Below are 13742 nucleotides of genomic sequence, written 5' to 3'. Positions count from 1 at the left end.
AAGTACAAGAGATTTGTTTAGGGAAACATTTGGTTGCTGGATAAAGCTTTAGATGATCATGTAGTTCTCAGCAGACGAGCACTGCTTGACTTAGTTTGCCATAAAAGTGTCACCTGCATTTTGTGTGCTTCAAGTTAGAGAAGCTTTTGATCTACTGCTCTTCCCATAAACAGCCTGGTAATTGTGTCACTGTACTTTAAACTTGATGTCATAGGCAAGAGAAATTCTTATAGGTAGTAGAAATTCTTATTGATGTAGGTAGGAGGAGCTCTTTTTTTCTTGCACAGAGACTTCAAAAAATAAATTAAGGCTTTTCATGCTTTCACAGTCATTCAAAAATTATTAAAACTATGAAGGAAATGGTAGTGTAAAAATGCCATTTAAATCTAGGCAAATTATCTGTAATTCTGAAAAATCACTACATGATAGATTTAAGTTCTTTTCAATACCTCACACTGAACATATGTCTAGAAAAGGTAAAGAGTTGGTTGTGCCTTACAGATGAGTGTTGACTTGTTAGAAATGGTTGTCATCATCTTTCTTTTGTTTCCTTTATTTAGATAAAATTCTGCTTACCTTACAGAACACTTATTTTGGATCTGGGGACTTTGTTCTGCATCTGCCTTGCTTTTGCATTTCTGAGTGAGATTTCTGTTGTTATTAAGGCCAGTTCTGCATTAAGTGGTACTTAGAGGAGGAAGTGGTGAGCAGTCCTCAAGATCAGATTTTGCCATTAAGCTGAAATGCAGGAAGGGTTTGTTTGAAATGATCTTCAAGAACTGAATATTTTGAGGGGAAGGAAATTTTTCTGTTGAAAATGCTTTATAGTTTTTACTTCAGAATCATCATCTACTTCTGAACCATCCTTGTCATGGAAGTCTCTGTTCTTTCCAATGCAGTATTCACATGCTTGTTTTTTCCAGGTGCAGTAGTTTTCACTAGCACAGACCAGTTTGTGTTTCTCAGCCATTGCACAGACATCTTCTGAGTTACCATGAGTTCTGCTTTGGAGTGCTAAGATAAGATTCAGAGGAAGTATCTTTAATTAACCAAAGTCTGCATAGGTTGGAGAAGTAATACAGTCATTAGGCCTGGTTCTCTCTAGACCAGACTAACTGTAGTCTGTTGTTCTGTATATCTGCACTCATGTGAGGCCTCTGAAGACATTAATAGGGAGATGATTTTCCTGGAGGACTGCACTTTTCAAGATGATGTAGAGAAAAGTTGTTTGGCAGTAGTAAGAGCAGCTGTCTCAAGGTGGGTTGCAAATAAGTACAGGAGATCAAAGCTTCTGCAGCTGTGCCTTTTGTTTAGCTGATTTAGAATGCCATAATGTTTAAGTCTGTGCTATTCTTCACAGGCATGCCTATCTTAAGTAATTGTAAGTTACATAAAAGGTGCTTTTAGAGGCTGAAAAAAATACAATTTCAGCATTTGTTCTGGAGTTGCCTCATGCTGATTCCATTGCTGAGTGTAGTGCTTATTATCTCCCTCCTTGTTGCTAGTTAAGAAAACTGCAGTCTCTGTATTTCAGTGTAGTTTGCTGCTTTGGAGTTTTAGCCCTCTGATGTTGTTTTAGGGCCCAGCTATCACTGTGTTCAGAAAAGCGGCGCGTGGCCTGGCCTGGGAGATAACAATTGTTATCAGCACCAGAAGCTTCAGGTCACAGAAAGTGCCCAACAATCAGTACAGCCAGAAAATTCAGTGGGCAGTCCTCCTGTGTCCTTCTAAAATGTGATCTCCAGGTGGTGCATTTGCTTTTTGACAAGACTGACTTACATTTAAAACATCAATTGAGAGAAGAACCTTCAGTTGAGAGAACCTTCAGTTTTCATACTTCAATTTGTTTATTATTTGGAACTTCCCCATACCTGCAAACTCTTCCAATATTCCCATATTTTTGTTAGTTAACACAGAATTAGATATTTAATTATTCTTCAGAGAGATGAAGAATTATATTTAACATTCAGTTGGGCAAATAAACTAACCGCAACTATCATTAAGTTTTGGCCATTTTTCAGAGTTATTCTATTCAAAAATAAAAGCACCATGGTGTAAAAATTCATGGGTAGAGGATGATCATCATGATTTAGCAGGTATGAGCTGTGGTAGCACAGAGTAAGGAGACACCCTGGGGTATCTGCTGGACATCAGACCCTTTGACCTTGAATTAGGAGCTTGAAGGCCCTTCCCTGTAATCCCCCAAAAATGCTTTCTGTCCTTGATAAGGTATTTAAGTTTCAAAAACTAAAGAGGGACACTTCATAGGCATAGGCTGCATCAGAGGGTGTTTCACTGATGCTCATTAAAAGTGTATTTATAAGAAAATAAAACCTTGGTTACTCAGGTTTGCTTATACAAGGTTTTTATTACCTAGTGTTAAATTATGTTCTGTTTCCTGGGAATTTGCACTTAGTGTTTACTTAACCCACATTTCTGTAAATAATTAATTCTTATTTTCCTAACAGTTCACTTCTTCAATATGTTATTAAAAATACCTGTAGGGGTAATTACAGAGGGCTTATCTCCTACATTGCAGTTTATAATCTTAGTTACAAAACAGTGTGACCAGAATACAGTTGGGCAAACCTGAGTAGGCCTGGAGTTTGTATGGTCTCTAAAGTGGTTACATGAAATTTAAATTATTTATTTATTTAATTGCTTCTAAGGAACAGTTGTATTAAGTATTTTTAAAGTATTTTATGGTTCTGTTGAGAACATTTTGAGTAGTTGCATGGGTTTGGTTTGATCTTTTCTATGAATTGATACCATGTGTTGCCTTTTTCATGTTTCTGCAAGGAAAAATGTTGGAATAAAAAATTTAGAGCTAACAGAAGGGGAGAGGTCAAGGGATTTCCTCCTTGGCTTTGCTTTATCTTCCAGATTGTGCTAGTCATAGGCAGCACAGTAGATACCTGCTTTGTTGGAAATACCCAGCTAAGGCCTTTTCCTTTTATCCAGTGAGGGCAGAAAGTGGGGCAAAGGGTCCTATTGCTGTTCTGAGGCTTCTGAGGAAAGTAATGCTCCAGTTTTACAGACAATAAATAGTTATGGCTTTCTGGCAATTTAATGCCAGCTTTCCTGAAGAACATGTGGCATCAAGGAAGGCCAAACATAGATTCATCTTCCCTGCTCCTGTGTAATGCCTTGAATTTCTCTGCAGAGAAAAAACCAGCACTTAATTTAGCAAGCTAATGCTGAAAGAGCTTTATAACCTTCATTCAAATGGACCTCAGAAAATAATGTGTAAATAAGCCTTTATTGGGAGAGAGTCTCTCTAAGTTGCATTCTTTGTTTGTTATCCTCATTAGGAGGGTCTGAATGCTGTTAGTCATGAGAATAGATTAGTCTGATGCACTCATAATACTCAAGAGTGTGAGAAGTATCCCTGATGTGACCTTCTGAGACAGCCTGGCCTGGACCAGCTGAAGGTGTTTCTGCTTTGTCTTTGGAAGGAGAGGAGAAACATTGGTGCTGAATGGAGCCACCAACCTGTTACAAAAAGGATTGGGCTTGGCCAGACTGATAATGTACTGTTTAGTCTTCCTTATCCTGCATATTTGCAGCAGAACAGAGATAATGGAGGTTTGCTGGTACATGGACTCTGTGCTCCTGAAAAGTGACGTGGAAAATGTTCTGGTGCCTTTTTCGTGTGCGTGTGCTTGTCCTTTCTTCCTTGACAGGGAACTTTAACCATTTGGGTTCAGCTGTGACCAATAAGAGAACTTTTGAATAGTATGTAGGGGAGACTGGATGGAGAAATGTGTTAGTTTTTACTTTGGATTTTGTTTGATACTATTACCAATAAGTTAAATTCTTACACTGAAATTTACTTCTCTGTGGTTTGCAAAAGAGAGGAAGTAACTTGCACAGAATTATAAAGCTAATGGACAACTTGGTAACTTAAATATGTTTAGCATAGACATTATTTCCTGATATCATTTAACCATTTGCCAGTTATGTGATTCCTTCAAGTTTAGTTCATTTTATCAACCCTGTTTTCACAACAGACATGGAGCAAGCTGGTTTTCTTTGTTTTTATTTGTGTTGGAGAACAGATATATCCATAGCTCTCAGTATATTGCTTTTATGTTGAAAAGTACATAGTTGATAGTGTTGCAGTCCATTTTCCTGGTGGAAATTCTTCATATCAAAAGACAGGGAGTGACTGGGGTGTTTGCAGGATGGGGAATCTGCATTCAGATCTGACTGGCTAAAACAGACTTGTGAGATTTTTAGAGTTTAGAAATGTTTGGCACCCCAAGTAATAGAAAAACAATGTTCTGCATTTTTTTATCAAACAGTGCTGGATCCTTGAATAATCCATCACAGGTTGATCTCTCACAGTGCTGATCATATTGTGGATAAGTGTATAAACAGAGTTTGGTGTATCAGAGCAGGAAGGCTGAGAGACTGCTGCCAGGTTCTTTAAAATTCCAGATTCTCCAGTAAATTGCAAATAGGACATGTTTCACAGTCAAGGTATATAAATCTCATGAATGCTGTTGGAAGTTAAACCAGCTAAGTAAAGGCTACGCTGAAATAATTTATCAATTTTCATGGTTATCAGTCTCTAAAATGTTATCAGCAGATTTATGAATTTGCAGAGATATCTCTCTTTAGTGCTGTGAGAGAACTCTATTTAACCTTTAGCTGCAGCTGTAGAGATTTTCTTGTTATATAACTTATAAAATACTTAAAGCATACTTATGGTAATTAAAACTTAGTGAAAATTGGATATATCTGAGATAATAACAGCAAGATTGTTCTAAGAAAATAGTTCATTATGTCAAGAAAATTTAAAATTCATTTTATCCACCTTACTGTGGTGGCCATGAGAGTGGCTTCTTGTTGTAGATGCGTAAAAAATAATCCAGAAGTCAAACCTTTGCAACAGGCTCTAAGAATTGCCTGTATTTGTTTCCAAAGAAATTTCCTGGTTTGTGCCAAAAGCTGCTGTATATAATGATGTCACTCTGTGTCCTGTCAGTTGAGTCCTTTCCTGGCTGTTCCACAGCAGGAAGCTGAGGGTAGAGGAATTGCCTGGATCCTTTGCAGCAGTAGTCAGAAGATTGTTTTATTGATGTGAGGTTTTCAGAAAGAGCTGAGCAGCCTGAAGAAGGAAGAGCAGCTGGAAGTGGAACCCAGAGAGGGAGGGAAGCTGAACGATGAAGTGAGCTCACTTAGAAAAGCAAAGAATGAGAGGACTATTTGGCCAAGCTTTTAAACACATTTTGAATTTGATGATTGGCATTTGTGCCTTAGATGTGTTGGTGGTGCAGAATAGAGCAGAAGTAATTGCTTTGATTACACTGGAGCCTGCAGTGGTGTCAGGAGCAATTTAGCTGGGATTCATACAGCTCCTTTTGTGGCTCTCCTTTTGGGTGTTTCCTCTGCTTTTCTTAGTTTCCACTACCTCTAAATCTGTAATAATGCAGAGGCTTAGGTAGCAGGTTTAAACAGTAAGTGTTTTTGGATGGAAATCCTGCTCCAGCTCTTTCTCAGAGGATTCTCTTCTAGACAAATGACAGTAGAAGAGAGGCTTGGGATCCTGCCACATGAGAGTGGGGAGCAAGGTGCACAAACCTCAACAGCTCAGCAACAAAATTCCACCAAGGTGTCAGGCACAGACCCTGGGACAGACCCTGGCTGGAACATGAAGTGTATTGCAGAGCACAGACAGACACACTGCCAGTCTGTGGTGTGAAGGCCGTGGGGGAAAGGTGACAGAAAGTCCTAAATCTGGGAAAGAGGCGGCTATTTAGAAGAATGTGGTAAGAAGGAGATAAGTGGATTTTAAAAAATGAAATGGAAAGAGAAAGGTGAAAGGCAAAGGTCTCCTGTTCATGCAGTACTCCAGCCTGCACAAGCTGATAACTGCCCAGCTCCCTTGTGTGAAAACTTGGGACTGCAGGAGCAGGAGTGTGGGGAGGGATGTGATGGAGCAGGGAGCTGCCCTGGAGGGAGGCACTGCCCGTGGCAGGGACAGGGGGAGTGAGAGCCAAGGGGGCTGCAGAAAGAAGCAAATGGAAAATGGAGGGGAGAAATGGAAACTGGCTCAGGAGTAAGGATCACTTCCAGCAAAGGGGCAGAAGTCCAAATGGGAGAATCGTGTGGGGTTTTGGGGTGTTTTGTTTTTAATGTGGTTTGGGCATTTGATGGGTTAATTTTGGATATTTGGAGTTTTTTTGGTGTGGTTTATTGTTGTGGGGTTGGGGGGGTTTTGTTGGGTTGGTTTTTTTTTGGTTTGTTTTCTTTTTGGTTTGGTGGGTTTTTTTGGGGTGTTTTTTTTTTTGTTTGTTTGTTTTTTTTGTTGTTGATTGAGATTTTTGTTCGAGACAGTAGCTTAATACCAATCTGAAAGTTGTTAAGCAGGTGGTGTTCTATGAAGTCAGTGCTTTTCAAGACAATTAGTGGCTTTACTTTTAAGTGTTCAAACTGCAGCCACTTGTGAATTTACTGTGACCACAAGTAAACACTTGATCAAGGCTCTACCAGCCTCAGGCTTCCAACAAAGGGCAAATACCTAATGAGAGGAAAAACATGAGAAGATTGTCTGTCAGGGGCCTTGAAACCTGAATAGACAGGATTGATTTGGTGATGCAAGTCAGACTTGGCTGTAGCTTGGTCAGGCCCAAGTCAGCACCAAAGTTTTAAAAGCAGAACCAAAGCAGGTAACTGTTATGTACACAGAAAGCCCATCTGGGACTGGGCTGTGTGCTTGTGTATACATGCAGATCATGCTTCTGTATCCCTTGGTTTATACATACAGACAGCTACTTGCTCTTCTATTTAGTACTCTGGAATTTCAGCTTACGCCCATGAGGCTAAAGCAGAGAATGCAGTGCTGCTTTGTGAGGAGATGATGTACTTCAGACATCATACTGTCTTCTGCAGTGCCTTTACTAGGCTGGTGTGGAGAAAAACTTTTTTTTTCTTTAATAACCATGTTTTATTCAAAGTCCATGTTTTGCAGGATATTTGCAATCATCCAACCTGATTGGATGGTAGGTTTTGCTACAAAGTCATGATGTTACATCAGTGCCACTGATTTTGAACAGTAGTTAAGGCAAATCTCTGTAGAAGCAGGTGGAGTGAGGACATGCCTGGGAGCAGAATGGGAAGTGTGTTTCACTTGTGATTGCCAGTGGGTAGTGGTGTGGATCCTCTCCTGCAGGTGAGGTGCTCCAGTACTGCAGCGCTCTGCAGCGAGTTCCATGGGGGTATTCCTGTGGAATGGAGTACAGGAAAGAAGGCAGATCATCATTTAATTGCAAAGAGGAGACATTCAGACTGTAGAAATGTACTGCTTTAGAATATGCTTAGAAATAAAGTGCAGGTTTATTAATGTTAGGAAAACTTTCTGTCAGGCAAGAGGAACATACTGCATTTTGTGCATTTCATTGGAAGAGCTCCTTTTTCCAGCTTGTAGTTCAAACTGTATTTGATTGGAATAGCAGTGGTTAAGTAAATACTAACACTATTAGACTTGAATACTGAACTTTAAATATTAATATCACTATGAGTAATGATACATTCATTCATGTTCCTTTTGCACTTACAAAGGGCTAAAGTTCTTGGAAAATGGATAATTGTGTACAATAACACATAAAATATCAGATACATGTCCCCCTGTTTTTAGTATCTGGTAAATATTTTACTGCTCTTGTGTACTTCTGTGAAAAACAAATGCTACAATAGTACAAAGATACAGTAGTGCAAAGTTTAAATACTATGCTTAATTTTTATAGCCAGTAGGAATCAACTTGGTCAGCATTCATTCAAGTCCAAATGATCAGATGTTGTGGGCAATTGATAGCAAATGGAATGTCCATGTACGAGTTGGAATTACAGATGAAATGCCTGTAGGCACTGACTGGGAACATGTACCAGGTAAAAATTAATGCATCAGTTCCTTGTTGCTTCTGCCATTTTCTCAGTGGTTTTGTTTCATTCAGGTTTTCTTTTTTTCTTGTTGCTTTTTAAATTAGATAGTAATGCTTATTTTTTTTTTCAATCAAGTGATTGATAAGGGTTATTTTTTGAAGAGGACCTTGGTTTTACTTAAAAACACTGAGTAGTTAACTGGGAGAAATACGATTTTTTAAATGAATTTATGATGTGTTATTTCAGGCTGCTGCCACTCAATTAGTAAGTGGTACAGTTCCCTTTCAATTAAAACTAAAGCAGAATTCCTAAGCAGTAGGGAGACTGTTGTGCTGGGGGGGTTTTATATTTAATTGTGATATCACATGAGGTTTCTTACCTAGATGTGGGTAACAAAAACCTTACACTATTTCTCACATCTTTCTACTAATCCTGTGTGCTGGATATGTTGTGGATTAGGTTTGGAAATGTTGTGGATTACACTTTTGCCTTGCCTTTAAATAAAACTAAATTTTGTTTCCTTCTGAATAACTGTGCATTGACACTATCTGCTTTTTAAAGACTTGTCACTGCATTAACTCATGGCACTTAGTTGCAGAGTACTCTTGTGAAGAGAGGGCAAGAGTCCACAATGTCTGTAATATTAACCATTTTTAGACAAATTAAGATTGTAATTGTTGGCTTGTTCCCCATGTGGTAGTCACATGCAGTGGGGGCTCCAAAAGCATGTTATGAAGGTCCTCTAATTGGATGTTGCTTGTGACTCTGGCCACACAACAAATTATTTCCATGTTGGGATAACCCTTATGGCCAATAGATGCAGGAAGTGCCAAGTCTGCAGTTAAAAACCTTTTTTTGTTCATCGATGCTTCATGTAAGAGTATATAAAAACTATTATAGTCTTGATAGTAAGAACATATAAAAAGTATTATAGTCTGCTCTTAGAGTACTTCCTGCAAGTGTATTTGGAGTGCAGGACAGCCTGGTTCTTCCCTGCTCATGTGCAATCCCTGCAGGTTTGCAGGCCTGCCAGCTGGCTCTGAGTGCCAGGACGGTGTGGGCGCGCTGCCCCAACGGAGACGTCGCTCGCCGCTACGGCGTCACCGACAAGAACCCCGCAGGAGACTACTGGAAAAAGATTCCTGGGAATGTCTCACGTTTAACAGGCAAGTTGGTTCTGCATGGCAGTGTGTCCAAAACGTTGGGATGTCTGCTTTGAGTCGGCTTTGAGCTCTACCTGATGGTGCTCAAGCTGGCCATGTGCAGGGAGAGCCACACGCACTGTGTTTCACCAAGGGCGTTTTTATCACATTAGTAAAAACCTTCTCGGGCTATAATTGTGAAAACAGATCCAAATATTATTTATTCAGTCTTTAGAATTGGAAGCTACTACTGTAATTAAAAGATGGATAATTTGTGCTTTGCAGTGACCCCTCTAGATGAACTGTGGGCGGTCAGTACTTCTGGATCTCTGCTCCAGCGCCTGACTAAGACCTTTAGCCATTCCCATAGTTTGCAGAAAAATAATGACACTTCTGTTCTGCTTCACCCTGATGATCTGGAAGATGAATGGGAAGTGATATGAAGTCTGTCAAGCTTGTGAAGCAGTGAAAAAAACAGGAGGACAGAATTTCTGTAATGTATGTACAGAATATTGGATCTAAAAGCCACTCATTGGACCTGTGATATTAGCACTTTTGTATTGGAAAACTGACCTGTTAAATAGCCCCAAGCTGTGAGTTCTAATGTTTGTTACATAATCTTTTGGGAGACTCTTTAGGTGTGGCATACTGCAGTTGTTATACCATACTACTGTAAAAGCTCCTTTGGAAATATAACTTTTCAGTTAACCTTACTAGCAATGAAAGTGAATACTTCACAACAGCATGCAACTAATGTACTGATTTTGAGAAGGAATTATGTTGCATTAAATATTTCTCTACAGTGGAAACATCAAGCATTTCTCAATTTCTTCTTGTATTTGGAACTCCATACCATACTGATGGGATTACTCCTTGACTCTTGTACATATATTTAGAATTATTTTTCATTGCAGCATGGAAGAAAATATGGTGAAGTATTTCTTAGTAAGATCTGAGAATATAATGATTACTCAGTATTGTTAGAATGAATTTAATTTGATCCATTTCCATATAAATAATTGTGAGGCTATACTAACCTTCCATTTCCAGAAATTTTGTTCATAATTTGGCTTCATTCACGAGGTAGAGGTTTGGATTACATCTAATATCAGGGGGACTTTTGCCCATTTCCATAACCATCAGGAAGCTGACAAGAGTTTTGGGGGTGAGTCCCAGTTTGGAATAAGAAGAGGTTGCTTGTTGAGTTTGTAGTACAAAGCAGGAATGTACAAGGCAGCTTTCATAATTCCTGTTGTGCTGTATTTGTGCCTCCAGCCAGTGCTTTAACATTTGGACTCATATTGTTTTGAGTGCCAAACTTAAATTTGTTAAGAATAAAATGGTAATTGATAGAATTACCTACCTATCCCATTTAAAATTGTGATATTGTGAGAAAATACTTAACAATATTCTGATTTTTAGCTATGTTAGCTAAATTTTGAAGTGTCTTATACTTAACAGATGTTGCAACAGGAGTATGTGATGAACTGGGAAGTAACCTAAGTTAATCATTGCAGTTTATTTTTCTTTATACTAAATCTTCTTGGAAAGATACCTCATCTTTTTTAAGCAATAGAACTATAGATGAGAGAACCTGAGTTCAGTATGTAGGCGGAGGAGTTATTTTGTGTTTGTTCAAAGCTTATAAATCATCAGAATGTTTTAAGCAGCTGCTAACCAATACTGTAAAAGAGCCAGCTTCAGGAAAGGCCAAGAGTTGAAAAGTGGGGATGTTTCTGTTTTCAGAACATAACACAAATGGCGAAGGATGTGTTTTCTTTTTAACCTCTGTTCTCTTTCAGAATAGTTCATGCGTGTACTGCACTAAACTTGGAACAAACATGGTGCAAGGTGAGAATGTGAATTGGGGGAGAGAAAAGTTATCTTGGTTTTTTTTTTTTAGTAGCACTTGTGGCATTGGCTTACAGTTCTCAGTTGAATCTCAGTCCTACAGGAAGGACAGATTTAATTCCCTTTTACAGATTGTTTGCTTCTTTGCTGTCTCATCTCTATACAGAGATCACCCCAGAGGGATTCTTTTAGCCTGTCTGGAAGTGGATGGTAATGGAATCAGCTTGTGAAGTAACCCAGTCTGTTTTATGCAAGCCTAGCTTGGTGTCTTGAGGACCCCAAGGAAGCTGAAATTCAGCTTAAAAGTATCTTGTGGCAACTCCTGAGTCAATCACTTTGGAGAAAGGACATGAGAAAGAACAACTTCTCTGTGCCCTCCAAGCACCAGATGCTCAAGTACAATGGCATTATTTAATAGTGACACTTTTGTATTACATTTTTCAAAGTCATCTTAGTAATGGTTTGAGCTTGCTAGTTGTTTATTTACTGTATAATACTGTTCCTTGCTATGGTCGTTAATATTCTATTGGTGTCAAGAGCTCTTACAGACTACTTTTCAGGGTAGTTTCAACAAAATTAGGATGGGTTTTTTTACTTTTATTTCTGTATTTAGGTTTTTGGTTTTGTTTGTGCTTTAAGACAAAGTGCAATAAATTAGATTTTTAAGAAATAAATTACTGTGGTAAGACTCATCTTTTGTGTGATGTACAAGAGAATTCTCTATGTCTGACAGTCTTTCTGTTGTGAAAGACTGTGCCCTAATGTTGCCCCAGACAACATGGTAATGACAATGTAAGGACCTGAATACTGTGAAGTTTATTTTATCTATTTTTTAAAATTGTGACGGAGGTGTGAAGCCAGCAAAATGTTCATCATTAAGCAAGGACAATTAAACATGTCTCTCATTTGAATGTTAAGCTTGTTGCATCCATATTAAGATAGTCTTGCTGTAATAGAAGGAAACAAATTTCTTTCCTTGCATGCTGAACAAAAATTGCATCTGGAATATTTTAGCTGTCAGTGAAAAATATACATTTGTGGTTCCAGCTAGAAAATGGTGCAGCAGAAAATGGTGATTGTACCACGTGTGCTGTAACTGCACCCTTCCTTGAATTATTCATTATCTGAGGACTTCCTGTGTTTCTGGCATTTTACTGGAACTGCAGCTGGGGTTTAAGAGAGAGCACCTTGGCTTTGCTTCCCAAAAGAGAGAGCTGTTTCCTGGCTGAGTGGGGACCTGGGTAACTTCACACAAGAGAATGTAACCGTGATTAATGAGGCTTCTGACTCTTAAACACACTTCCAGCCCCAGGAATCCTGTTCAGATTCAGATGGCAGTGTCCTTGCTAATTATCATGGCTTTTATCTTGACAAACTGGTTCAGCTGCTTCTCTGACCCCTGCAGGGAAATGGTATTCTCCTTACAGCACTGGCTCCTTGCTATTGTGCAGGAGTAATCCTGATGTCACAGCTTAAGGAAGATGTTTGTGATGAGTTGTTGTGAAACCAGCTATTGTAGACAGATGAGAAACTCACGGTTTTCTTTGTCTCACAGCGATAAAAATCGATAGGATCATGTTAAATGGTACAGAGAAAGTCTTTCACTAACAAGTGTCAAAGAAAATATTCTAATTCCTTAGGTAAGGTAGTAGAAGTGTTGATGTGAAACAGTGCTACTATGAGGAACATTACAATGAGAAGCATTTAATTATGAACTTGGGTCATTGTCTAAACATACTTTATTTGTGCAGTACAAAGTTTCACAAGTCTTCAGCCTCCATTACCTGTTCCAAGAGTGTCTGATGGAATAGACCAGGATCATCCCCCCTTCTTCCCACACACCTGTGAACATCAGAACCCCATAACTCCCCTGCATTACTTTTCAATAGATGGGTTCTGCCAGGCATTTCAAAAGCACTTATGGATTGTTTCAGACTTGTGTGACATTGATTTATTTTTTTGCTTTTCTCTTGAAACTCCATATACTGAGGGAGCTTTTGCTATTGTTTCAGCCAGTTCTGGGTAGATTTCAAGGAACAAGCTTGATACACCTTTTCAATAAATGCTGTTCTGAGTATAAAGGCTTGAAATTCAAGTGCTTGTATGCCTATGGCTTATCCTGGTCAATTAGCAATTAGTGAAGCATAAATTGTTTATGAAGGTATGGAGTTCTCCTCATTACTTTGGTGTAAATTCTCAGATGTCCAGATTTTACACTAACTGGCCCTGTCTACATCCCATCCCTGCTGTCAGGAGTAGAAAGGTAAGACTGGATTGAGATTTCCAGCTGTATTTCCAGCTGTTATTCCTCTTGCAGCCTTCCTGAAAGCCAAGGTTACATGTTGGAAACAGTATTATGGTGGCAAGCTGGGAAAGACTGATGGATCCTGTGCCAAACAAGGTAGATCACCCTGATTTTTGATAATGAGTTATTGTAGTTTACCACTCTCACATCAGGACAGAAGAGAACTTGTAATATATAGGACTGTATTTTAATTACTGGAAAGCGAAAGTTGAGTTGCAGTCATTATCTTTTGTGAATTACTACAACCAGAGCTCTACCAATAAAGATTAAAATGTCTGGATGAATGAAATTATCTCCCTAGTCTGCTATAGCAATATCTTGGTTTATCAGTTATGGATTTCTCATTGCTTGAAATTGAGATGGGAAGTGAGATTTGGGTTTAGTGCAGGAAATGTTTTAGAATGTTCTGTGGCTGGTATCACACAAAAAGCTGAGTGAAATTACCATGGTGGCTCCTTTGGTCTTTGAGTCTACCTGACTTGAAATCTATTTAAATATATCTATCAAATTGTTGTATTAGCCATAAGGTTAAAATCCTTCTTGGTGCTAGTGGAAGA

At 38.8% G+C, this 13742-nt stretch overlaps 1 protein-coding gene across 7 annotated transcripts in view; it reads left to right on the top strand.

Moving 5' to 3' along the window:
- The window catches only part of TECPR2 (tectonin beta-propeller repeat containing 2), a 43199-nt gene extending 31645 nt beyond the window's left edge, over window positions 1-11554 (top strand). For 3 of the 7 annotated variants that reach the window (XM_063159929.1, XM_063159927.1, XM_063159928.1), the window contains 3 exons: window positions 7752-7893; window positions 8904-9053; window positions 9315-9838. In XM_063159929.1, the coding sequence (XP_063015999.1) occupies window positions 7752-7893; window positions 8904-9053; window positions 9315-9472 (450 nt within the window). In that variant the 3' untranslated portion in view covers window positions 9473-9838. Of the gene's footprint in view, window positions 1-7751; window positions 7894-8903; window positions 9054-9314; window positions 9839-10831 lie in introns of those variants that run through there. The other 4 variants (XR_010028256.1, XR_010028254.1, XR_010028253.1 and 1 more) reach the window with 4 other exon arrangements.
- The last annotated feature ends 2188 nt before the right edge of the window (window positions 11555-13742 follow it).

Source organism: Melospiza melodia, chromosome 6 (assembly GCF_035770615.1).
Source record: "Melospiza melodia melodia isolate bMelMel2 chromosome 6, bMelMel2.pri, whole genome shotgun sequence".
NCBI lineage: Eukaryota > Metazoa > Chordata > Aves > Passeriformes > Passerellidae > Melospiza > Melospiza melodia.
This window is presented reverse-complemented; position numbering and strand designations above follow the sequence as displayed.